The sequence below is a fragment of the Ambystoma mexicanum genome, chromosome 2p (assembly GCF_040938575.1).
Source record: "Ambystoma mexicanum isolate Mex_15411 chromosome 2p, UKY_AmexF1_1, whole genome shotgun sequence".
NCBI classification, from domain to species: Eukaryota; Metazoa; Chordata; class Amphibia; order Caudata; family Ambystomatidae; genus Ambystoma; species Ambystoma mexicanum.
Window position 1 is genome coordinate 1,463,983,628 of NC_090923.1, and position 26,426 is coordinate 1,464,010,053.

General features: G+C 46.4%; 1 protein-coding gene across 1 annotated transcript in view; it reads left to right on the plus strand.

Annotated features, from left to right (window-relative positions):
- UBN1 (ubinuclein 1) overlaps positions 1-26,426 on the plus strand; it is a 2,005,314-nt gene that overhangs the window by 1,449,823 nt on the left and 529,065 nt on the right. Inside the window, exon 11 of the mRNA XM_069646040.1 lies at positions 17,754-17,882. Coding sequence (XP_069502141.1) covers positions 17,754-17,882 — 129 coding nt within the window. The remainder of the gene's footprint in view (positions 1-17,753; positions 17,883-26,426) is intronic.

The window sequence follows — 26,426 nt, forward strand, 5'->3', positions numbered from 1 at the left end:
ACTGGGAAACTCTGCGGCTGGTTTCTTCCCTGGCAGTGCAACGCCCTCCAGCTTTCCTCCACGTCAAGATCATCTCTTCCCGTGGACGAAGCTCCGACTTGCACCCGCTGCCAGGAACAACTGCCCCCGCTGGAGCTTTCTCACCATTTCAGGTACTGTGTACCGCCTGGTCTCCCTTGCAACAGACTGTCCAAGGTGTCCCGTAAATGCTTGACTCTCTATCCTGGGGTGACCTCGTACCTGTTAACATTACCTTTATGACTTGATCCAACCTCTTTTGACTTTTCTGCAAAGACTTTGAGTGCATTTTCACTGTGTGATCTTGGGCACATTCCGCCTTGCTCTCTCCAAGAGTGGGCCTGGCTTATGAACCTTTTGCTTTACAGTAGACCCTGCCTTTCTTGACTTGCTGTGGTTTCTTAAAAGTGTTGGTACTGTGTGTTTTTCCTATTCTGCCTTTTCTCTCCCTTTTTAAACAAAGTATTGGAGTGCCATCTACGGTTACGCGCTCACCTCTGATTTGCTAAATAAGTGGTGTCTTAACCTAGACTTCTCAAATAATTAACTAGGGAGGTGTATATACTTATAGTGACTGTGTTTGAACTTGCTTGACATATTAGTGCAGGTGTATTTTTACAAGTGTGTTTTAAATAAATAACTATATACTTTTATACCAAAGCTCTGGTCAGTGTTTGCTTGTGCTACTGTATTTTTAGCCCTATCGTGTATACTCTATTTACTGCCTAACTCTTCTTGAGAGAAGTCTGACTGCTCAGCCACAGCTACCAGGTAAATCTGGGTGGTGCAGACTGCTACCAATTGGGTTTACTGCTTACTCCTGTAGTCTTAAACTTTTTGCAGTGGTCCCTAAGGGAACTGCACAGGTTTCTGCCTAACACTGGTGTACAGCGGTGAGATTTGTATTGAGTATACATTTTAGTGTGCTTTTAGATACCTTAGTGCAACTAACCACAAAGCCTAGCACTAAAACGTTTATTTTCTAACCTGTCAACTATGGAAAGTTATAGTCAAGAGTCCCTTGCTACAAAAACTGCTGATTGTTTAAGAGTTCTCTATAAGCATAAAAATCTCCTGACTAAAGGCAAGAGAATGGAGCTAATAGAAAGATTGTTAGCAAACCAAAGTCTGGGTGATGGTTCAGAGGAATCCACTCTCCCAGAAAATGTAGATAACAGTGATGACATTGATATTGATCAAAGTATTGATAATCTTGAGGCAGAGTCAGAAGAGGAGGGTGAGGCTGTTGTAATTGTCCCCGCTGGGCCTCTGTCTGCTCTACCAGCTGTACCTACTGGACCTTTACCAGGTCCCAGATTTAGACCTCAATGGATTGAACTAGAGAAAATGAAGCTTGAATTGGAGTTTAAGAGACTTAATGCTCAAGCAGAACAAAGACACCAAGAACTGAATCAAGAACTAAGGCACAGAGAAATGGAGCTCAAGCATGAGCTAGAGATGAAGAAATTGTCTGTTGAAAATGCTTCTCTCTCCGGATCCTCTAGGAGTACCAGTCCCAAAAGACCCCGGATGCCTAAAGAGATTGTGGGTATGTATGAGCCTAAGTTGGATGTGTTGGATTGGTTGGCTATGTTTCCGTATAATCATGGGCTCCAGGACATCTCAGGGAATGAGTTACTTCCCTGGTTGTTCTCTAGGCTCCACCCTGTTGCATCTGATGTGGTAATGGAATTGGGGGAGGTGGATAAGAAGGATTATGAATATGTGAAGCTAGCTTTAATATATAGATTTGGGAAGACCCCTTCCCAGTACCTTAAGAGGTTTAGGACCCTCAAAAAGGATGATGGTACCCCTTGGGCTACCTGGGTGAGTAAAAGTTTGAAGAACTTAGAAGGATGGATTAAGGGTTACAGGGTGAACACTTATGAGGGAATGGAGAATCTTGTGATGTTGGAGTCAATTTATGATGCCTGTTCTCCTGAGCTCAGACAGCACTTGGCTGATTCAAAGGAATTGGATTCCACAAAACTAGCTAAGGCTGCTGACTTGTGGGTTGCCAACAGGGCTACTCACAAGGACTCTGGGGCAACTCAGAAAAAGGATGAGGGGAAAGAGCCTAAAAAGGACTCCAAAGAGAATTCTAATAATTCCAATCCCAAAGAGGGCCCCAAACAAAACAATAAGGCTAAGCCACAAGGGAAACCGAACCAGGCTAGTGTACCTTCTGGTGCCAAACCAGAAGGAGGTCAGAACAAGCCACCATTCCAAAAAGCATTTGGTAAATGCTATGTTTGTGGCTCAACTGACCATGTGAAAGGGGATCCCAGATGTAAGGGTCAACCTTCAGGGGTCCACACTGTCTCCTTAGCCTTCGCTCCAGAGGAGGAAGTACAGATGGCCAGTGGAAACTTTCTACTACTGGCTGATGATCCCATTGGAGTCTCAGCCAGTGTTTCTTTAGTGTCTCTGGGGTTTTGGGAACAACAGAATTTAGATGTGTATAATTCTATCCCAGATAATACTAAAGAGTATTATAAGGACAGTGTCCAGGTGAATGGTCAGGAGACCCCTGCCATTAGGGATACTGGTGCCAGCATAACTGTGGTGGATGAATCAACTTGTCGAACAATTAACTAGAGAGGTGTATATACTTATAGTGATTGTGTTTGAACTTGCTTGACATATTAGTGCCAATGTATTTTTACAAGTGTGTTTTTAAATAAATAATTATATACTTTTATACCAAAGCTCTGGTCAGTGTTTGCTTGTGCTACTGTATTTTTAGCCCTATCGTGTATACTCTATATACTGCTTAACTCGTCTTGAGAGAAGTCTGACTGCTCAGCCACAGCTACCAGGTAAATCTGGGTGGTGTAGACTGCTACCAATTGGGTTTACTGCTTACTCCTGTAGTCTTAAACTTTTTGCAGTGGTCCCTAAGGGAACTGCACAGGTTTCTGCCTAACATGGGCTTAAGGGTAACAGGGTAAAATGGGTCAAGAATCAAGAACAAGAACCAAAAAACTCCACTGGAAAAATTTAGAAGCACCGGAGCAGAAAACAGAGAGTGCTTTTAAATCCCGATCACTTGACTGTAGGGCACATAGCGCGGCGCCGGAGGCGGGACAAGGAAGAGAAGGCAGGACGCCAGCGTTGCCATGCCAACTTCCAGGCACCTGGCAGGCCGTGTCTTAAAGGGCCAGAGACGTTATGTCCGTAGTGAGCCCTATAGATGGAAAACGGACCTCCATTCATTCTATGTGCCGCAGCAGTATTCTTGACACATTCTTTTAGTTGCCCTTACATCAGCCTGTAGGGTGAGTGCACTTCAAGCCTTGACTTGCCAGCCTCCTTATACAATTCCTTTTAGTTAAACCCACACATTTTTGCCCAAAATTGTGTCTAATTTTCATCTAACACAGAAAATTGTACTACCTTCTTTTCATCCACCTCCTCATCCTGGAAAGGATCATCAACTGTTTGTTGGTTATACAGGCCATAACTTGGGGATGACAGTGACAAAACAAACCCTATCTAGGTGGAGTATCTTAAGCATTAGTTGGACTAGCTGCATAAGGTCCTCCTGAGGGTCTGAGGGCTCATTTGACCAGGGGCATGGCTAAATCCCCTGATTTACAGAGAGGAGCTCCAATTCAAGATATTTGTGCGGCAGCCACATGGTCTTCTGTTCATACTTTTACAAAGCGTTGGACTCTTCCTCAGGCCCAGAAGGAGGGTTTAGGAAGGCAATGTTACATCCCGTTCATACAAACCCATAAGGAACTCCTAAATTCTTACTCCCTCCTCCAAAATAAATACTGCTTTGGGAGTATATCAAAAGATGAGGAAAACGTGGGAGGACACAATCCATTCGAAGAACAAGTTACTTATCCATGGTAACGTTCTTTCGACTGGATGTTCCTTGTTACACTTTACGTTCTTTCAAGGCAGAACACTGTCTTACACAAGGTAACACTATAAAGTATTGAGGGAAAGCATCGAAACGGAACTGAAGCTAACGTTCGCTGTGCGCGTTATTAGTGGTGATGTCGACATTGGGACGGAGCCCTTGTGGGATATCGAGTCGACCGGTATCGGCACGCAGCACCCCCTGCTGAAATTAATTTCCAAAGCAGCTAAAGCTAGATATGGATATATCAAAAGACGAGCAATACATGGGAGGAACTTCCAGTCGAAAGAACGTTACCAGGGGTAAGTAACTTGTTCTGCTTTGTTAGTTTGCTAATTTTGGGCGTGCTTTAGAGAATCATTTGCATTCTTATATTCAATATTTGTTTAGCCTTGTTAGTTTTTAACCTTATAGAACTCAAAGCCATTGTGCCACTCCAAGTTACGACTGTGGCGTAAGGAGTACCTGCATGGTCTCAAATATGGTGAATTTCGTCAAGGTTAGTTCTTGCTGATTGCAAGTCGTTTGCATTTACTGCATCCAGTGAGCATACAGTAACATGGAATTCATTTGAATTATCGTATCCAAATACAATTAATATTTGTTTGTTATAAAAAAAATGGTATTACAAAATGACCTGCTTTTCAGCAATACTTAATTTCCTTGTCGTCGTGTCTTTTCTTTTAAACTCACATGCTTTAATTTCGTGCTTGACTTTCAATAGCTATATCTATCTCGGTCTATAAAAGATGGAGATTACCAATAAGCCAATATCATGTTTTATCCTCGGTTAATCTCATTGATAATGTAAACAATGCTACCTATATCATAGGGATTGTTTCCTGACTCAAATTCTGTGCTGTTTGTCTACCGCACAGAGGCATCATGTTGTTTCCTTTCCGATAACAACGTGGCAAGCGTTTCTGCATGATTTTTCATCGTCATGGCAACACGCGAGCTTTGCGCAATACTTGCATATATCAAAAAGAGATTGTCTTTCGTAAGGTTTTCTGTTTAGTTAGTGGTTGTAACAGACCTGTCAGTTACGCATACATATTTTGGGCTACTAAATCTAACTTATTTGGAAGCCCTCTCATAGCAGCAGTGTGGCCCTTAGCATGATAGCATTTCAGTGGTTGCCATGACAGCACTTCCTAGAACAGTGATCTTTAATCCCTTTACTGCCAAGGGTCCCCCCCCAGTGCCAAGGCCTTTTTTGTTGATTTCGGTATGTCGCCATTCAATTCCTTGTAACCTTTTTGTTACATGAGATATCTCTGCCAAATTTGGCCCCTTTTCTTCCCACATGACGCCACCATGGAATCTTAGTTTGCTGTATGGGGGTGAGAGAAAATAACCAAAAAGGGAGACAATTTGTTTTTTTTCTCCAGAAAATGCCAATAGAATGACGTACAAAGAAGCCTGTGTTTTTTTCCTTGTAAGAGCTAATAACAAATGGTTTGATGTGCTGAATTCGCCATTTGCCAGGCTTTCAAGAACAGGTTGAGTGGAAACCAAAAAAACATATTTTGATATGGTTACCAGCCGTTTTGTGAGAGCTAGGCGATTTTGGAATGGAAGAGGGGGTAGGAAAGCTGAATGGGAAGACAGAAAGGCATACAGTTCTGAAAAGTAGACAACATTCCAAGTTTAGGAAGGGGTGATTTGCGCAGGTCAGTCAACAACTATGTAGGGAAAAATTCCATAGTTTGGGGAAAAACTGGAAAAATGAGAAACAAAAAGCTATGTGGTGGACATGGTTGGCCCGGTAAGGCAATGGCTTCTGTGAATTTTAAAAAAGCAATGCCCTGCTACATTCCCCTGACTCTTTCACACATTTTTCGTAATGTTTCACAAAACAAGCAATACCACAAGCCAAAAACGGAGCCTTGGTACACAGGACTTTTATGCTTACGGCCTAAACAGACGTAACTAGCATGTGTAAATAAGGAAAACAATTGTGGTGAGGAAGGGCAAGCATACATTTTTTGAAAGAGCACAGGCAGACCTTTTGAAGGTAGGTGACTTGTGCAGGTTACAAAAGTGTATAGTGCTTAAAGTAGGGACTAAATGTAGGTCACATTTGGGAAATGAAAGTGTTGTGTGACAAAGTGCAGCAGCAAATGTACGAAAACGTTATGAAAACCAAGCAAACACAACAAATGTCCTACCTTCCCAAGGTTCCCACAGGTGTCCTGACAAAAGCGGCATCTCACATGTGTGGGTGCACCTACCTGGGCACAAAGGGAAAAGGCTAAACCACTAGTAACCCCAAGTGTTTCAGCAGAGCAGATTTTGCGGGAATTCGCTCTTGTGGACAACCTACATATTTGGGCCTGGGGTATCGCAGCCACCATGGAAACCAGGGAACCCCATTTTTTTCCAGAAAGAAGACACCTGTGGGAATCCACAGAGGTCTGACTTGCGTGAATCGACCCAGAATGTATTACCCACAATCCCTGGCAAAGTCCGAAATTTGGCGAAAAAACTCCACAATTTTCAGACATTTCTCTCTGCCAACCCACCAAAACACGCCGCCAACAACACATGTCCTACCTTGTCGCGTTCCCACAAGTGTGCCGACGTAAACAGTACCTCACATGTGTGGGTGCACCTATCTGGGCGCAAAGGGAAAAGGCTAAACCACTGGTAACCCCAAGTATTTTGGCAGAGCAGATTTTGCGGGATTTTGCTCTTGTGGACAACCTACAGATTTGTGCCTGGGGTGTCGTGCCACCAAGGAAAACAGGGAACCCTATGCATTTCCGAAAAGAAGGCACCCGTTGGAATCCACAGAGGTCTGACTTGCGCAAATCGCCCCAGAATGTATTACCCACAAACCCTGGCAAAGTCAGAAATTTGGCGAAAAAAACACAATTTTTACACATTTCCCTCTGCCAACCCACCGAAACACGCTGCCAACAACACATGTTCTACCTTCCCGCGTTCCCACAGGTGTCTCGATGAAAATGGTACCTCACATGTGTTGGTGCACCTACCTGGGTGCAAAGGAAAAAGGCTAAACCACTGGTAACTCCAAGTCTTTCCGCAGAGCAGATTTTGCTGGATTTTGCTCTTCTGGACAATCTACAGATTTGGGCCTAGGGTGTCAAAGCCACCAAGGAAAACAGGGAACCCCATGTATTTTCAAAAAGAAGCCACCCGTGGGAATCCATAGAGGTCTGACTTGCGCGAATCGCCCCAGAAGTTATTACCCACAATCCCTGACAAAGTCCGAAATTTGGTGAAAAAACCCCACAATTTTCAGACATTTCCCTCTGCCAACCCGCCGAAACACGCTGCTAACAACACATGTCCTACCTTCCCGCATTCCCACAGGTTTGCCGACAAAAATGGTACTTCACATGTGTGGGTGCACCTATCTGGGCGCAAAGGGAAAAGGCTAAACCACTGGTAATCCCAAATCTTTTGGCAGAGCAGATTTTGTGGGATTTTGCTCTTGTGGACAACCTACAGATTTGGGCCTAGGTTGTCAAAGCCACCAAGGAAAACAGGAAACCCCATGCATTTTCAAAAAGAAGCCAACCGTGGGAATCCACAGAGGTCTGACTTGCGTGAATCACCCCAGAAGTTATTACCCACAATCCCAGGCAAAGTCTGAAATTCTGTGAAAAAACTCAATTTTCAGACATTTCTCTCTGCTAACCCACTGAAACACGCTGCCAACAACACATGTCCTACCTTCCCGCGTTCCCACAGGTGTCCTGACTAAACTGTACCTCACATGTGTTGGTGCATGTACCTGGGCGCAAAGAGAAAAGTCTTAACCACCGGTAATCCCAACTCTTTCGGCAGAGCAGATTTTGCTTTTGTGGACAACCCACAGATTTGGGCCTGGAGTGTCGCAACCACCAAGGAAAACAGGGAACCCCATGCATTTCCAAAAAGAAGACACCCATGGGAATCCACAGAGGTCTTACTTGCGCAAATCCTCTCCAGAATGTATTACCCACAATCCCTGGCAAAGTCAGAAATTTGGCGAAAAACCCACAATTTTCAGACATTTCGTTCTGCCAACCCACCGAAACACGCTGCCAACAACACATCTCCTACCTTCCCGCATTCCCACAGGTGTCCTGATGAAAAAGGTACCTCACATGTGTTGGTGCACGTACCTGGGCGCACAGAGAAAAGGCTAAACCACTGGTAACCCCAAGTCTTTCGGCAAAGTAGATGTTGCAGGATTTTCCTCTTGTGGACAACCTACAGATTTGCGCCTAGGATGTCGATGCCACCAAGGAAAACAGGGAACCCCATGCATTTCCTAAAAGAAGACACCCGTGGGAATCCACAGTGGTCTGACTTGCGCAAATCGCCCCAGAATGTATTACCCACAATCCCCGGCAAATTCCTAAATTCGGCAGAAAAAAACACAATTTTCAAAAATGTCCCTCTGCCAACCCACCGAAACACGCTGCCAACAACACATGTCTTATCATCCCACGTTCCCATAGGTGTCCCGATGAAAATGGTACCTCACATGTGTGGGTGCACATACCTGGGCGCAAAGAAAAAAGGCTAAACCCCTGGTAACCCCAAGTCTTTCACCAGAGCAGATTTTGCTCTTGTGGACAACCTACTGATTTGTGCCTGTGGTGTCGCAGCCACCAAGGAAAACAGGGAACCCCATGCATTTCAGAAAAGAAAACACCTGTGGCAATCCACAGAGGACTGACTTGTGCAAATTGCCCCAGAATTTATTACCTACAATCCCTGGTAAAGTCTGAGATTTGGCAAGAAAACACAATTTTTAGACATTTCCATCTGCCAATCCACCGAAACACGCCACCAACAAAACATGTCCTACCTTCCCTCGTTCCCACAGGTGTCCCGACAAAAACGGTACCTCACATGCGTGGGTGCACCTACCTGGGCGCAAAGGGAAAAGGCTAAACCACTGGTAACCCAAAGTCTTTTGGCAGAGCTGATTTTGCAGGATTTTCCTCTTGTGGACAACCTACAGATTTGTGCCTAGGGTGTCAAAGCCACCAAGGAAGACAGAGAACCCCATGCATTTCCGAAAAGAAAACACCCGTGGGAATCCACAGAGGTCTGACGTGCGCAAATCGCCCCAGAATGCATTACCTACAATCCCCGGCAAAGTCCAAAATCTGGTGAAAAAAACACAATTTTCAGACATTTCTCTCTGCCAACCCACCGAAACACACCACCAACAAAACATGTCCTACCTTCCCGCGTTCCCACAGGTGTCCCGACGAAAACTATCCCAGAGCGGGACAGGCTGCTAAAGGATATATTCCCTTATGTCCTGTCGATACCTTCCATTCTTCGCTTGGGCCTGCGCCTTAGCTATTGATGTGCACCCCTCCTTCCCCCTCGCACTCCTGTGTATCCTCGAACATCTTCCAGCGGTTCAATATTTTCCTTCTGTTTTGTAATTATTTCCCTTTGTACCTTGCCCTCAGAAAGACGGACATATGTTCGAGCATACTCCTGTCAAAGGAACCATGCTCTGGCCATGAGTGGGGCATCCCTCCTCCCCTAGTCTCGCTCACCCCCTGGTGTTAGGAAAGATTTCATTTTATATGTAATTTTCCCTCCAGTTGTACACACCCAAACTTTGTGCTGCTGTTTAAACACCTTAGTCTGACTTGGCCAGAGAAGCACAGCCTTCAGCTGCACTCTTCTGGGCTTTCGCTCACATTTTATGTTGAAACTGACATGCCCTTAAGACAGTCAGTACTGGGAGACTTTGTTTCCCTTGGTCCTTTTCTAATGTTGCAACTTTTCTGCAACATGTAACAAGTGCACAGTGTACCTTACAGTACAGTGCACTTGGGTCTCATAGTCATTTCCAAAGACCCTAGATACTCTCGTAGGACTTTTTGGGAGATGTGCAGATGTGCCATGTACAGGGCTGGTGGTAGCTTATCTTTTCATGTAATTTTAACCCTTTCCTGCCATTTTAACCGCGCTTACCGCGTTTGGCATGAATAGGTGGCCTGGCTCCAAAATGGCCATGCCACGAGGTTCTTTTTCCTGTCCTTTGCCCATCTTGCCCATTTGCCTTCCCCAGGCCGAGTGGACCCAGGTCAGTCCTTATTTGGTCATGCAGTTTCCCGCAAAACACCAAGCTTTTTCAGGATTCTGCATTCCTTGTGTGTGTGCCTCCAGGATGTGGGTTGGGGTGTCTGTCGCCAATACACATCCTGGGTGCCAGACAGTCTGGAGTGCTGTGAATGCCTGGGACCACCGTGGTCCATGATTGGTCCACGTATGGAGTGTGTGTTTGTGAGCAGATCTCCCATTGGGTCCTCTCCGTTTCGACACAAAGGGAACTTTGGAAAAGAGGAGGCTGAAAACACCCATACCATATCGATCTCTGCAGTTCTCACTGAACGAAGGATACGATCCAAGTATCCTGAAACTCAGAAGCCGAGTCGAGGAACTGCTGGTGAACTGCTGGAAGGTTTGGCACCCTGAGCCCGCTTTCGTCCCATGGGACCCCTTTGCATCTGGTCGTCGTAGAAGGTCTGCGAAGACGCTTTGACACATTGGAATAGTGGGACCAACTATTCTCTGCACCTTCAACAAAGTCTGCAAGTATGCCTTCTCGGAAGTGTCCCTGGGCCAACCAGTGGGCTGACCATCTTACGCAGGACCTTTGCTCTGTCTTCGCTGTCGTTTTGAGGAGGCCCTCGAAACTTGGTATACTGCTAGGTCTGTGTCTACGGTACCCTCACACCGAATTCCGAACACTTGGCATTCCCAGGTCTGAAGTGAGACGAGTGCGCCAGGACCAGAGCAAACGCGGTTACCGTGTTGCCCACCTGTGGCAACGATCTTTGCAGGTGTGCTGCATTTGTGACCCTCTTGCCCCTGAAGCCTGCTGCAGTGAAACTGGCCTGATCCTCCCATCAGGAGAGCGAAGAAATAGCCACTGTCCCGTTTGGGAATCATCACTGTATCTTCGGAACTGAAAGCCGCAGAGCCGTCGAAATTGCCGCATTTGAACCTGCAACCGAAATGGACTCGTCTGGCAAAGTTTGGTCCGGAGTGTGCCGGGGGGTCGATGAGTAATTGCATCCCTAACCGCTGGCCCCTAGCACCACCATCCATTTTTACGCATGAGTGGCTCCTGGGGGTCCCTCGCCTTTCCATTGCTAGTGCGAACTAACAAACTATTCACGAACCTTGGAATCACCTCTGCTTTCAAGTGGAGGCCCTCCTCGAATAGTGGGAATCTATTCTTCATCGCCTCACCCACCTCCCTGAGCTGCTAGAGACCCCTGAAGAGACCCCGTTTTGCCCATTGGAACAACCACGTGCGCCTGCACTACATGTACTATTGAGCATAAGGCTCCTCTCTTCTTAGGGTTTGGACTACCTCTTAGTTAGGTGTGTGTTTGATGTTGAATGGGACTAAAGACTATCTGCAATGCCTATTTTCCTTCCCCTCTAGGTTGTGAACATAATTCGTGCCTTTAACCCTTTAGAACCCAATGGTCTTGTATATATCTTGTATTGATTGTGTTGTGTTGGTTTGATAGTATTGCTGTGATTCTTTTACTGTGTGTCGAGTTACAAAGGCCTTGTAATAAATGTGTTTATATTTTTGATATATACACCTGTCTGGGAATAATTCGTAGGTGTCCTTGCTCTGTGTGCTCATTGAGGTCTTTCAGTCGCCCTCACCCCTCCTGAGTCTTAGTCTTGACCGCAGACCATAGCTGCCTTGATTTGTCTGGCTTGTCCAGAGGTTACCCTGTTCCAAGAAACTAGGCTGGCCTTCTGAACCTCTGCCCACCAGGGCAGATTTCAGAAATCCGTCTTAACAACTGGTTGTGGTACTTCTTGATCCTGTCGAAGTAAAACAGCAGGGCCTTACACATGTATTCTATGGGCGCTTCTCCCCCCTTGGTTGCGTCTTCCATGTGCCTGCTAGGAGTACTACACCTGTGCTAATGCACCACACGGTTATACAGATATTGTGAAAAACACAGTTCAAGATAAAAAAAATACTGTCTTTTTCCCCCCACCCTCCTGCTTCTACTTTTGGTCTTATTACTCATAGACACCACACTTTCTTCACACACACGCAAACTACACGATGCCCCTCCTGGGCCTCCTCCTTACACAATGAAATACACAATTAAAACAGACTAAAATAACAAGCTAAAATAACAATCACTACTATTCCTGAGCTCTCTACTCATACAAAGCTCCTATGTGTTTTCTGTTTTCTTCTTCGTTAAGAAATGGTTGAGGTGCCACCTTCCCCCCTCACTCAGGGAGGCTCCTTATCTTCCCATTTTCTTTTCCATATTATTCTCCTTAAAAAATGTATAAAACCAAATAACAAAACAAGCCACATGCATGCCACACTCCCAATTTCAATCTAAACGTGTTCACACTGGTCACACTTTCCCATACATCTGTCCCCTGCTTGTTATCCCTTGCAAGGCTATACTCACGTGCGCGCATTCATCCAAACTCCTCTGTTCACGGTGTTCCAACAACACCGGCCTGCACTTCTCCTTGGGGCCGCACCCCGCTCCGAAGATCAGACATGATTTTGCAAAGACGGCTCCTGTAAAGCCAATCGGGTCTTCAGGTTTTTGGGACTAGTCGCTGTTGGTGGGTGCGGCCCTTCCAGGGAGGTTGCCTGGATATCTCTGCAGGTACGAGGGGCACTGGGATCACGTTGGGGTCACCAAATGAAGGCACACCCCTGTACGCTCACGCCAGAAAAAATATAATCTGCTGTGAAAAAAAGGCCAAGAGATTTCTCGCAAGGATAACATGTTTTAATCGTACAAAAATAAGGGAGCAAGCAAAGAATTCTGCTGCTCGAGAACGTTTTGGGGAGAATTAGTACAAGCAGAGGTTTATAAGGCAGCACATCATCATCAGTATAGGGTAGAAACCCACGTGCCTGGTTGGTGAGACCCTATACATGGGCCTTCTACATAAAGGAGGTCAGGCTGCGATTGGTTCCAGCCCTGTCGGTCCATCTTCCGTCACGTGGGGTCAGCTGGGCTCATCTCTCCAAGGACTGAAGGACGTGCTCCTCACATGTTGCTATCACAGAGTTAGTATTGCAAGATAATGCTACTCTAATATTATGGAATGCACCTGGGAACTTCAGGGACTGGCACAGGGGGAGGAACTGAGTCATGCTGACCCACACATTCTTTTCTCAGTTCATATCCCACTCTATGCACCATAGGCTTCCACCCTCATTTTGAGCTATAATTTAATCCTCCCTGTACCTCGCGTTACAAAGGGTGTATTTATGGGATAAGGTGAAATGGTCGTGTTTGTTTAGATATTTTATGGCCATTTGTTTTGTGGTTGGTGGTCTGAGGTCACCTACTATAACGTAATTCAGGGGTCCTGGACAGGGTCGGTGGTGGGTGCCATTATTGCTGGTGGGCTTGGTGGGGGTTGGAGGTCTGCCGGTGGCCTGGCTGTGATGAATGCATGCCGCAAGGAGCCTGGTGTTGTCTCATGGCCTTGCAGCGTGCTTTCCTCTCTGGGATAACGAGTAATTGCAACAGGGTATCATTACGACCCTGGCGCTAATGGGTTAACGGTGCCGTAAAAGGCTGCGGCGTCGTTAACCCATTAGCGCCTTAGTACGAGGTCCCTTTGCGGGACCCGACCAGAACGGCTGGTCTAGACCAGCCGTTAAAGTAGGGACCCGCAAAGGGACCTTGGTGCTGAGTACGGTACCGCAATTTGCGGTACCGTACTTAGCGCCTTCCCCAGTCCCATTGAGCCCTATGGGGCAAAAATGGGAATGGGGAAGGGCCAGTGTTCAATGGGGAATTACCGCCCCGCCAACCTTGGAATGGGGTGGTAATTCCCCATTGAACATTGGCGGACTCGTTATGATACCGGCACCAACCATGGTGCTAATAGCGCCATGGTTTAGCGCTGATATCGTAATGAGGGCCACAGTTTAGGAACAAAGGGAAGTTTCTATGGGAATTAGCAGCACGGGTTTGTCTGCCCTCGGCATTTGGGCCTGTTCAGGTTTCTCCGCTGGGCCTACGTTTACCGTGCGGCCAAGCAGGACTCAATGTGTCTACCATAACTACAAAATGACGTCTCTTTATATGTGCGCACTAAGTCTATGCATCTATAATTCATGCAATATTGTGTTTTTGCAACCCTCTCCCCCCTGGTACATCACACGTCTATCGATGGGACTCGCCTCACTCTAAAGCACATAGGAGGGCGGGAAAGGCTCATTTCCTTCCCAACACCTCTTTGGGGAGGAAGGGAAGATGGGCCAGGCGGAAGGGTGAACAGGCTTGCTCTATCTCCTTCCACTTCGGGGTTCTCTCCTCTGGTGCCCAATCAAGCATTGATGGAATCTGAGCAGCCCTAAAAATACCTCTGGATGGATGGGACCCCCAGACTTCCTAAACCTCTGGACCGAGTGAGAAACCTGCGAGATATTATGCGGGATCTGCAATGTCAAATAAACTTCCCCACTGCCTTTTGTAAATCAAGCAAGTCACACTCTGGATAGGGATTGGGAGTGCCTGGAAGACAGAGAAGTTTAAGGAGTAGGGAACTCTAGACCACACTAACCCGGCCCAACTACGAGATTTCTTGCATGTCCCATTGCTGTTGCATCTCTTTGGCTTCCTTACACAATGTAGGGATGTTGGCCATTAGGAGGGAATTGTAGTTAGGTGCCATGCAAGCCCCCAGGTATTTGAACTCCCTGTCCGCCCAGCAAAAAGGGAAACGATCCTTCAGTGTGTTCACGATCACCAGAGAATCTGTACTGCCCCACGGATTTCCCATGATTGATTGTAAACTTTGATACCAAAGCAAATTGGGCCGTAAGTTCCAGCAGTATCGGCAAGGAGGATAAAGAGTCCTAGACAAAACATAAGACATCATCAGCATATAATGCCACCTTTTGGGTAGAGCCTCCATAGGTGAGCCCCGATATTTAGGGGTGAAGACAAATCCTCTGTGCTAATGGATTCATTGCCAATGCAAAAACCAGGGTGGACAGAGGGCAAACCTGTCTAGTGCCCCCGCCCAACAGAAGCCATGGGGACCATAGGGAATTTAATTTAATGTGGTTGGCAGGGATCTGGAAATTCACCATGAACAGTTTAGAACATTTCAGGCCAAATCCGTAAGCAGGTAGCAATAATTGTAAGGATAGTCCCAAGGGTAATGGGCCAAATTGTCGCCTTCAGAATTCTGACTCCCGAAATTCTCATTCTTTTTTTTAACCCCCCCTTAGACCACATATATATATGTGGGGGGGGTATGGGATATAATAGTAGTATGGGGGGCTGCAGTGGGTCTCCCCCGCATATGTATGTGGTGTAAAGGGGGTTTTAAAATAAAAAGTACGCATTTTCGGCCGTCGGAATTCTGGGGATTGTAGTGATCACATAGATCTGTCCCAACCCATGCTGTCGAATGCACGATGTGCATCCAAAGACAGAAAGAACAATCCCTCTGGGATATGGGGGGGGCAAGGCTATTAGATCCACAACCTGCCTAATATTGTCATGGGCTCCCCTATTTTTAATTAATCTAGTCTGGCTAGTATCGCTTATGTTCGGAAGAACCCATCCCAGGCGGGAAGCAAGTATCTTGCTGTATAATTTAGGATCCGTGTTTAAGAGAGCTATGGGGCGGTAGGAGGAGCAATCTTCTGGGTCTTTCCCTGGTTTTAGTAGGAGAGTAGTAGCTGACTCCGCCGTAGAGTCGGTTGCCATGTCGGAGGTTAGGAACGAGTTAAATAGTTTGGTTAGATGAGGGATCAAGACAGCTACAAAGGCTTTATAAAATGTTTTGGAAGAACCATCCGGGCCGGAGGCTTTGCCCGCCGCCAGGGCCTGTATCGCCTGGGCTACTTCTTGAGCTGTTATATCTCCCTCAAGGAGGTCCTGCAACTCTACTGAGATTTGGGGCAAGTTCCACTGGGCGAAGAGTCTTGTGTGAGAGTGTAACTCCCCTAATATGCTGCTGAAACCGCTCTGAAAAAGTTTTTCATTATTTGCAAATTCATGGAATCAGTCAACTCACGTTTCCCAGACCCTTCCCTCAGGGCCCCTATATAGTACCGAGTGGCCATCTTCCTCTGTTTGGCAGCTATTAGCTTGTAGGCCTTGTTGCTCTTAGCATAATAGTGTTGTTAGTGAGTAGTATAGAATGGGCGGCCTTCCCCATGAGATGTGCTTCTAAAGCTTGTCTAGCCACCCGAAGATCCCAGAGGGAGCGCTGAGAGCCCTTCAAAGTATGCTCTTTCTCTTTCTCCCAGACTTTGTCCTCAAGTGCAGTTTGAATTTGTTTCCTAGCCCACCCCCAGATGGCAGATTTCTCTATGATGGTTCCCGAATCACTGCTTTCCCTGCATCCCAAACTGTCCTAAATTCGAGTTCTTCTGTGTCATTCTCTGTGAAGTAAATAGATATTGTATCCACTACATGGGTTTTCACTGCAATGTCCCTTAGGAGGAGGTCATTGAGCTTCAAAGGTGATTTGGCTGTGGGAGAGGGTAGGACCAGGACAAGGGTGAGTTTAAGGGGTGCATGATCTGAAAGAGCTTTCAGGTGTATGTCAGTCCCCACCATTGCAGGAATGAGAGTGTTAGTAATAAGGAACACGTCCAACCTAGAGAACCCTTTATGAACCACTGAGTAAAAGGTGTATTCCCTTTCCCCAGGATGACCAAATCCCCATGCCTCTATAAGGGAGTGTTCCTTTGGCAGTGTAGTAATGGCTAAGAAATTCCTTTTATCATTAGGGATAGGGGCCAATGATGTATCCATCATTGGGTCAATTACACAGTTAAAGTCTCACCCGATAATTAATTCCCCCTTACAAATTTAGAAAACACAACTGAGAATTATGCTATAAACTCATCCTGTTTGTCATTGGGGGCATAGAGCGAGGCTAACCTAACTTTACATTCCCATAGAAGTGCTGTGATTAATAGGTATCTGTCTTATCCATCCCTCAGAACCTTTAAAACCCTTAGGGGTGTGCCTTTACAGAGCATGATGGCGACTCTGTGCTTTTTAAGCCCGCTAGAAGCTAAATAAGCTTTGGGGTGTGTTTTCTTACAGAGGCAAGCTTCATCTGCAGCCAAGAGGTGGGTCTCTTGGAGAAAGACTAGGGCTTTGTCATTAGCGGCTAATCTGTGAAGCAGGGCCTTGCGCTTGACCAGAGAATGAATACCCTGCACATTCAGGGTCATGCATGAATCATCATTAGCCACCATCATGTGTCCCTTCGGGCGTGGCCTGAGAATGGAAGGCGATCGCAGCGCCTGCTGGCGAGGCTCTGGAAAGCTCAGCTAGAGGAACTCAATTGTGCAATTGGAAAAAATGATAACCCAAAAAATACCAAAAATTGGAATTGAGCTTAACAAGCACATTTTGAAACCCATCCAAATAAGGAATGAACAGGCGCCAATCCCTCTGGGCACCTCAACCCCCTGCCCCCAGACTGCAATACGGCAACAATTGAATATATTTCCATGCTTTTTAAAGATGTACTATATTGTTCCTAAAGCCACACTCCTTCCTGATCCGCATGGCATCTATGGTAGGAGCCTCTTTCCCAGGCACGGGCAAATCGAAGGATTCATGATCAATGTAAAAAGCTGCTTCCATAGTAGCTGGTATCAAGCAGGCTGAGGTCGGTCTTCTTCTAACAATGATTGTAATCGCTCACTATTTCACTGCATACATTACATTATTCTTTTAGAATTGAAAATGAAATAATGTAACCGTTAACTGAATTATTTATAAATGCTATATTTAAAATAGGCATGAATGTCCTGTGGTTATCACTGTTCTTGGCCTCTGAGATTCTGCCTTTCCTGTTCCAACAGAATGCTGAAAGAGGAGAAATCTAAAGACCCAAGAGACTGTGTGTGCTCTGAAGATGAAGATGTAGATGATAAATCTGGAAAAAGAATTATGGGCCCCCGCAAAAAATTCCACTGGAATGAGGAAATCAGGTTTGTTCAAAGAGCGGACAAAGATGAGAAATGGAACATTCAATGAGTTATTATGTCATTGAATCAGATTCTGATCACATTGAGGCTTATCCCATTCTACATTTATAAAATGCTAATCTGATGTAGTTTGCATGCTGTGAAAGTGATGATGTGCAAAAGGTATATAATTCACGGATTTGCCGATGCACGTAGATGCAGGCCTCCTCATCTCACCTCTCCACAGATGACGAAAATGACGATGTGCCAGAGGGAATCTAGGCAAAAAGTGTACAGGGGAACATGCAATGTCACTGTCTCACACCCTTGCTAAAAAGATAAAAAGGAAACAAATTCTAACCCTGATCACCCTTCTGACTCAGTAATAAATGGGAACTGTTAAGACGGTACATAAGCAGCAAACCAGTTGAGAGGGATCCGGCGCCGGAAGGGAACCTATCCAATATGTCCCAAGAGACACAATGGGCCTCATTACAACCCCCAAACGCCAACCCCGTAACACCTGACTTCCCAGTGCCACCACAACATTACAAATCCCTGCGGCGCGTGAAGTCAGCGGGGGATTTCATAAGTCCCTATTCCTATAGAGTCTCATAGGACTCTACGGGAGTGGGGATATGGAAGCGCTGGCACTGTTGCTAACGGTGCTGGTGCTTCCGTGCCAGATCTGCCTACCAGGGCCACTGCGCCGGCCAGGGTCAGACCTGTCGGGCGCAGAAGCCCCAGCAGGCAGATTCTTTGGGTGGTGGTCTGGAAACCAGGGTGCCGGTGAGTTTAACAGCACCCTTGTTTCCGGACCGTCACACTTTTAATGAGGTCCAATGACAGACCAAAACAGTCCACAGTGGGAGGACCAAGTCTGCAAACTCTGTTATGCAAATCTAAAGGGATGACCAAGGGAGATTGGTCTGATTCAAATTCAGAGGAAATCACGGAATGGGAATTCCGAGGAAGGGGTCTGAGTATGGAGCAGGATGGGAAGTGGGACTTGCAGAAATGCTAAGCTAATAGGGAGATGCAAAGAGGATTTCAGTGGACAGGCAGAGGTTGGAGTCCAGGAAAGAATTAAACTGCATCAGGTCCCAAAGATGTCCAAGCAAGAGTCCATCAGCAGGTCGAAGTTATAAACCAGGCGATCATTAATAAGGTATAGAACAGAAACCAAGGACAGGGAAAGTGGTACACTACTAAACTAGCTCAGTTGTGGTGCAAGGAACATTTGGTCAGACTGGTCTACTTGATGCTCACTAGGCCTTTTACTCAGCTTTCATTTTCTGTCTAAAAACTTCAGATGCAGCAACCTGCTCTCTCTCTGAGAGCACACTCAAGTGTGAGCAACTTTGCTTTTGCTGGTTTTTTGACAAGACCTCTGACAGGTTTCTTGTTGATGTTCCAGGACTTCCGTTTTGCTTCAGGGAACAGACATTAAAATGTAGATGCTGCGAGACTCAGATTTCACCATGTGACTCTGTTCTTTCTTTGTTTCCTGGGGTAGAAGTAACCTGTTTATACTTGCAGTACATGCTCTTTAATGTCAATGAGGCACCCTTGTTTCCAGACCATCACACTTGTAATGAGGCCCAATGACAGACGAAAACGGTTCACACTGGGAGGGCCAAGTCTGCAAACTCTGTTATGCAAATCTAAAGGGATGGCCATGGGAGATCTACTTCCTCGAGCCCAACGGCATATAGATGTTAATGATGGTCTGATCCAAATTCAGAGGAAATCACAGAATGGGCATTCTGAGTAAGGGGTCTGAGTATGGGGGAGGATGGGAAGTGGGACTTGCTGAAATGCTAAGCTAATACAGAGATGCAAAGAGGATTTCAGTGGATAGGCAGAGGTTGGAGTCCAGGAAAGCATTAAACCGCATCAGGACCAAAAGATATCCAAGCAGGAGTCCATCACCAGGTCGAAGTTATAAACCAAGCAATCACTAGTAAGGTATAGAACAGAAACCAAGCAACAAGGACAGGGAACGTAGTACACTACTAAACTAGCACAGTTGTGGTGCAAGGAACATGTGGTCAGGCCGGTCTACTTGATGCTCATTTGGCCTTTTATTCAGCTTTCTTTTTCTGTCTAAAAACCTCAGATGCAGCAACTTTGCTCTCCCTCTGAGAGCACACTCAAGTGTGAGCAATCTTTGCTTTTGCTAGATTTTTGACAAGACCTCTGACAGGTTTCTTGTTGATGTTCCAGGACCTCCGTTTTGCTTCAGGCAACAGACATTAAAATGTAGATGCTGCCAGACTCAGAATTTACCATGCGACTCCGTTCTTTCTTTGTTTCCTGGGGAATACATAACCTGTTTATACTTGCAGTACATGCCCTTCAATGTCAATGAGGCACCCTTGTGTCCGGACCATCACACTTGTAATGAGGCCCAATGACAGGTGAAAACGGTTCTCAGTTGGAGGACCAAGTCTGCAAACTCTGTTATGCAAATCTAAAGGGATGACCATGGGAGATCTACTTCCTCGAACTCAACAGCATATAGATGTCAATGATAGTCTGACTTTTAAAGACTTTTAAAGACATTTGAAATACTCGGAACTCACCGTTCGTGAAGTAAACGACGGACAGCAGTCCTCTGAAGTCAAGAGGCCTGCGCTACCTATCCAGTGAAGAAACTGGTTACAGCACCCTGCCCCGAGGCAGATGGAGACCTCGGCGTTCACTTACCTAAGGTGAGAGCGTTAACCTTTGGGGTTCTACAGGAGAGGAGAAAAGGAAAGAGATAGGGACACCCCAATAACCCCACTTCATTAATCCCATATTTTCTATCTGCAGACATCTTACTCTTCGAGTCAGGCATACTGTGCACAGAGGTCCAGCCCAAAGAGCCAACCGGGTGCTGCACATCACTTTTGAAGATACGGTAGTCGCCCAGTCAAGACCGGCGCCTCTGCGAGAATCAGGTGAGCGTTACAGAACGCAAAGCCCACCGCAAAACTCTCGCCCAGGCGCTTTGGAAACCTCGGATACCGACCACCTAGCCCGGTTACTTGGGGAACTAAGGGCAGAAGTGCATGCAGCTCGTCAGGAAATGAATGCTCTAAGAAGGGAACTAATTATTTCCAAGGAGCGAACAGACGATCTTGCTAGACAATTGCTACAGTCACAAGCCGGACAGACCCCGTTACCCGCATCAGGGGCAAATCTTCCTTCAACATCCCCTATGAATCCAGTGCAGATCAACCTACCTGGGAATGTACCTCTGGCTCCGCCCGAACGATTTTCTGGTGACCCAAAGAGATTTGCAGTATTTATCAATCAGTGCCGGTTGCATTGTTTATGCCGGCCAGCAGCCTTTCCAACTGATCAAGCTAAAGTAGCTTTTGTGCTTTCGTACCTTAGTGGCAATGCGGCAGACTGGTCGATTCCTCTAGTTAATCAAGATGATCCAGTTCTCCATGATTTTCAAGCCTTTCAGCTTAGTATGGAAAAACTGTTCGCAAGACATTCACAGGGGCAGGCCTTGGACAATGAGCTTCTTTCGTTGCGACAGGGTAATCAAGACCTTTTGGCTTATATTGCATCTTTCAACAGACTAATAGTGGAAACTCAATGGCCTGAGGACAAAAGGATTACGCTGTTTTATAGAGGTCTACGTGGATAGCTCAAAGACGTTTTAGCCCAAGTAGTGAATCCCCCACAAGACTGTTCAGACTATATAGACTTAGTTGTTCAAATAGATCACAGACTGCAGAACAGGAAGGCCGATCGTTCCAAGTTTGATGCTCGAGTATTTTCCAAACCACCAACTCCTTCCAAAGGAGTAGACTCCGGGGAACCCATGCAAATAGGGGGCCTGAAAGGACCACTAACACAAAAGGAGCGGGAAAGGAGAAAACAGTTGCAATTATGCCTCTATTGCGGAAACTCAGGGCACTTTCTTCGAGACTGTCCGGTGAAACCAGCCAAGAAGGCGGTAGGAGCTGCAGTTACCAAGGTCACAAACTCTAAGCAGGGAAACGACCTCGCCCGACAAGAATAGAGGTCCTCTTGCCGAGCGTTAAAACCAGTTCCGTGACCTCGCATTTCGTGATACCTGTGGTCCTCATTAGCCCTGATCATCCGGATCGATTACATGCGATTGAAGCTTACGTCGACAGCGGTGCCATCGGCAATTATGTGGATCATGAAATGGTTTTGAGGATGAATCTAACTCTTTGTCCCAAGGCTGTAAAGGACGTCATTACTACGGTGGATGGTACGGAGATAGCCTCCGGACCAGTAACGCATACCACTCAAGAAGTGACGCTAGTAAGTCAAGATGGACACCATGAGAAGATCGTGTTCGATGTGATCAAGGCCCCTCAGTTCCAGATTATTCTAGGGATACCTTGGTTAGAGAAACACAATCCTCGGATCGATTGGCGAGCAAGAACGGTTCAGTTCCCAGAATGTGTCTCTACTTGTCACCCTCCACCTGGTGTTGCTCTAGCAGCAATTTCTTCGGAGACTCCCCAGTTACCTCCCGAATACCTAGAATTCCAAGATGTTTTCCGGAAGGATCAGGCTAACTCTCTACCTCCTCATAGGTCCTATGACTGCCAGATAGACCTGATACCTGGATCTACTCCTCCGTGTAGCACAATTTATGCCCTCACCGAGCCTGAGAACCTTCACCTCCGACAATACCTGGATCAATACCTAGCGAATGGGTTTATTCGTCCTTCTAAGTCCCCTGCTTCTTCAGCTTTGTTCTTCGTTCCAAAAAAAGAAGGGGACCTTAGAACTTGTATAGATTACCGCGCCCTGAACCAGATCACCGTTAAGAATAGATATCCGTTACCTTTAATCCCTGAACTCCTGGACCAAGTCAGAAGAGCATGCGTATATACAAAGCTGGATCTTAGAGGAGCCTAACACTTGGTACGAGTAAAAGAGGGCGATGAATGGAAGACGGCCTTCCGCACCAAGTATGGGCTATTTGAATATCAGGTCATGCCCTTCGGACTTTGCAATGCCCCGGCCGCCTTTCAATATTTTATGAACGATGTCCTCAGAGAACTCATAGATGTATGTGTTGTCGTTTACATTGACGACATCCTCGTTTATTCTTCATCGGAATCTGAACATCGGAAACACGTGAAAATGGTCCTCGAGAGGTTGCGTCAACACAGACTTTTCGCTAAGTTGGAAAAATGTGTTTTCAACGTGACTGAAGTTGAATTCTTGGGATTCATATTATCACCTAGCGGAGTGCGTATGGATTCAAGGAAGGTCGATGCAATTCTCAAATGGCCATCACCATCCTCCGTAAAAGGGGTTCAAAGCATGTTAGGCTTCGCCAACTTTTACCGCAGGTTTATCCCCGAATTCTCTCGAATAGTCCAGCCCATCACCGCCTTGTTAAAGAAAAACAAACGTTTTGAATGGTCTACCGAGGCGGAACAAGCTTTCCAGAATTTGAAGACAAAATTTATCTCTGCACCAATTCTAAAACATCCTCGCCCCAAACTCCCCTACATCGTTGAAACTGATGCTTCGAGCTTTGCCATGGGGGCAGTTCTATCACAGAAGGACCCAGTAACCAATCAGTTACATCCCGTGGCATTCTGGTCTCGCAAATTCTCGCCTCCTGAGATCAATTACACTATTACTGATAAGGAACTTCTGGCTATCAAGTCTGCCTTTAAGGCTTGGCGGCATTATCTTCTGGGGGCCCGACACACCGTTACTGTGATTACGGATCACCGAAACCTGCAATATTTGAAAACCGCAAAAGCCCAATCCTCTAGACAACTCCGTTGGGCACTATTCTTTGCCGAGTTTGACTTCATAATTACCTATCGACCTGGTACAAAAAACGGTAAAGCTGATGCCCTTTCTCGGATGGGAGTGGAGGAACACTTGACCAACCCTAAACCTGTACCTATCATTCCCGAACAAAGAATTCTGGGTGTAATAACCACACAATCCATAGAGGAAATTAAGGATAAAACCAGGCAACTTATAACTCCAGCAGAAATACAGAATTGGCATCTGCAGGGAAAGGACTTTGCAGTAAAGGACAACTTATTGTATTTCCAAGAACGATTATACCTGCCCAGCACAGATTTACAGAAAAAGGTGATCTCTTGTTATCACGAGTCTCTAATGGAAGGACATCCCGGTATGGCCAAAACCTCAGAAAAGATCAAGCGCTACTTCTGGTGGCCGTCTTGGAAAAAAGATATCAGAGACTTTATAATGTCCTGTGGAGTATGCGCCCAAAACAAGAGTCAAAAGGAAAGACCAGCCGGCCTCTTACGCCCTATTGACATCCCACCTCGCCCTTGGCATACGCTTTCTATGGACTTCATCACCGACCTACCTCCATGCTCTGGATACAATACGATCCTGGTAATCGTGGACTTATTATCCAAGATGGCGCATTTCATTCCACTCAAAGGCTTGCCAACAGCAACAACTCTGGCCCGAGAATTTCTCGAAAACATCGTCCGACTGCACGGTTTTCCTTCAGTGCTAATTTCGGATCGAGGTAGTCAATTTATTTCTCATTTGTGGAGAAGTTGTTGTCGGTCGGCTCAAATTGATGTGAGATTATCGACCAGTCACCACCCTCAAACCGACGGGCAAACCGAGAGGACCAATCAAACTCTGGAACAGTATTTACGCTGCATGCTGCAACAACCTGAAAAAACTTGGAAAGATATCCTTTGGATAGCCGAATATGCCTACAACAACTCTGTCCACTCAGGAACTGGGAAAACCCTGTTTTTTCTTTTATACGGCTGTCACCCTCGAACCTCAGAGTTGGATCCACCCCAAGATCTTGGAACACCAGCAGTAGACTACCTGCACTCTACAATCACCCAAGCTTTTAAGGAAGCCGTTTCTCACCTTCAAAGGGCTAAGGAACAATATAAGAAAGGAGCAGATCAACATCGGAAGGAAGCCCCCCAATATCAAGTAGGAGATCAAGTCTGGTTATCCACCAAATATCTACCTCTAAAAGGACCACGCACATTCAACCCAAGATACCTTGGTCCCTATTCCATCACTACCATAGTAAACCCAGTAGCGGTCAAGTTAGACTTGCCCCCTCACATGAAGATACATCCGGTCTTCCACGTCTCTCTTTTAAAACCCGTGCAACCTCAAACCCGACATACTAAATCCCCAAAACCTATCCTAGTTGATGGAGAACTCGAGTTTGAAGTCAAAAGCATCCTGGACTCCAAGATCTCCAAATCTAAGCTATTTTACCTAATTGACTGGAAAGGCTACGGCCCTCAAGAAAGATCCTGGGAACCTGCAGAATATGTCCACGCTCCTCGTCTAATCAAAAGATTTCATCAAACATTTCCTGACAAGCCAAAACCCCCGGGGAAGCCCGGTTTGGGAGGGGCCTTGAGGGGGGGTACTGTCATGATCTCTGCTTCCAAAAGGCCAGGACTTACCCAACTCCCTTGGAAGCAGACCCACAACCCAGGTTCCGAGTGCCAGCCAGTCCCAATTGGGACCTTTTGGACCCTGTCCTGGCGCCAGTGGCGCCAGGCTCATAAATATGCCCAGTCCCAGCGCTGCAAGTGCCGGGCTCATAATGCTTGGGTGGACTTACCTGCAGCAGACCATGCTGCTTACTTACCTGCCAGTTGAACCCCTGATCCTCTTCTGTTTGGGACTACTTTTCCTGTTGGGTGGGGCAGGAGCCACTCCCTAGGTTCAGAACACTGGAACTCTTCTGGAAAGCAGGAATTCTTTTCTTACCTAGGCGTGGCTGTGGAAGGAGACACTACACTAGCAGGAAGGAAGCACTACAGGAGGCTATTTAAACCACACCCGATGGATGAATCTTGCTTTGCGTTATTCTGCATCCTCTGCAGCAGAACGCTCATCGTGTCTTCTGCATGTGATCCTGGGCCTAAAGGAAAAAGGCTTACCATCCTGAATCCAGTCTTCAGCAACATCTATAAAGACAAGAAAGAACAGGTTAGCACTACGGTCTTCAGTGACAGCGCATCTCTTACCTGGTCCATCGGCTGTCATCAACGCCTCGCGCAGCATTCCTGCATCTGAAAGACAAAGGCTTACCTACTCTTCACGCGCTCCGGTGGTCATCGCACTGCATTCCGGCATCTGAAAGACAAAAGCTTACCAACTCTTTGCACGCTCCGGAGGCCTTCGGCGCTGCATCCCGCATCTGTAAGACAAAAGAAGGTGCGTTTAAAGACATTGGGTAACGTTAAATACTCACGTGCCATTACTCCATCCACGCCGAACTCAGTGGGCATTCCGGCATCCTTCAGCAGCTCCGAACTGGTACCTGCAAAATAAAAGGACAGTTAGTACGCATCGTGAAGCAAGCAACAAGCGCTTACTTACGCGCTTCCAGGCGCTCCTATTCCGCATACGGGTCCATCCTCAACTCACTTCAGCCAGTCAACCGCCATCGCCGGAACCCTGCAAAATAAGAGACAGCATTACAAAAGACTTTTAAAGACATTTGAAATACTCGGAACTCACCGTTCGTGAAGTAAACGACGGACAGCAGTCCTCTGAAGTCAAGAGGCCTGCGCTACCTATCCA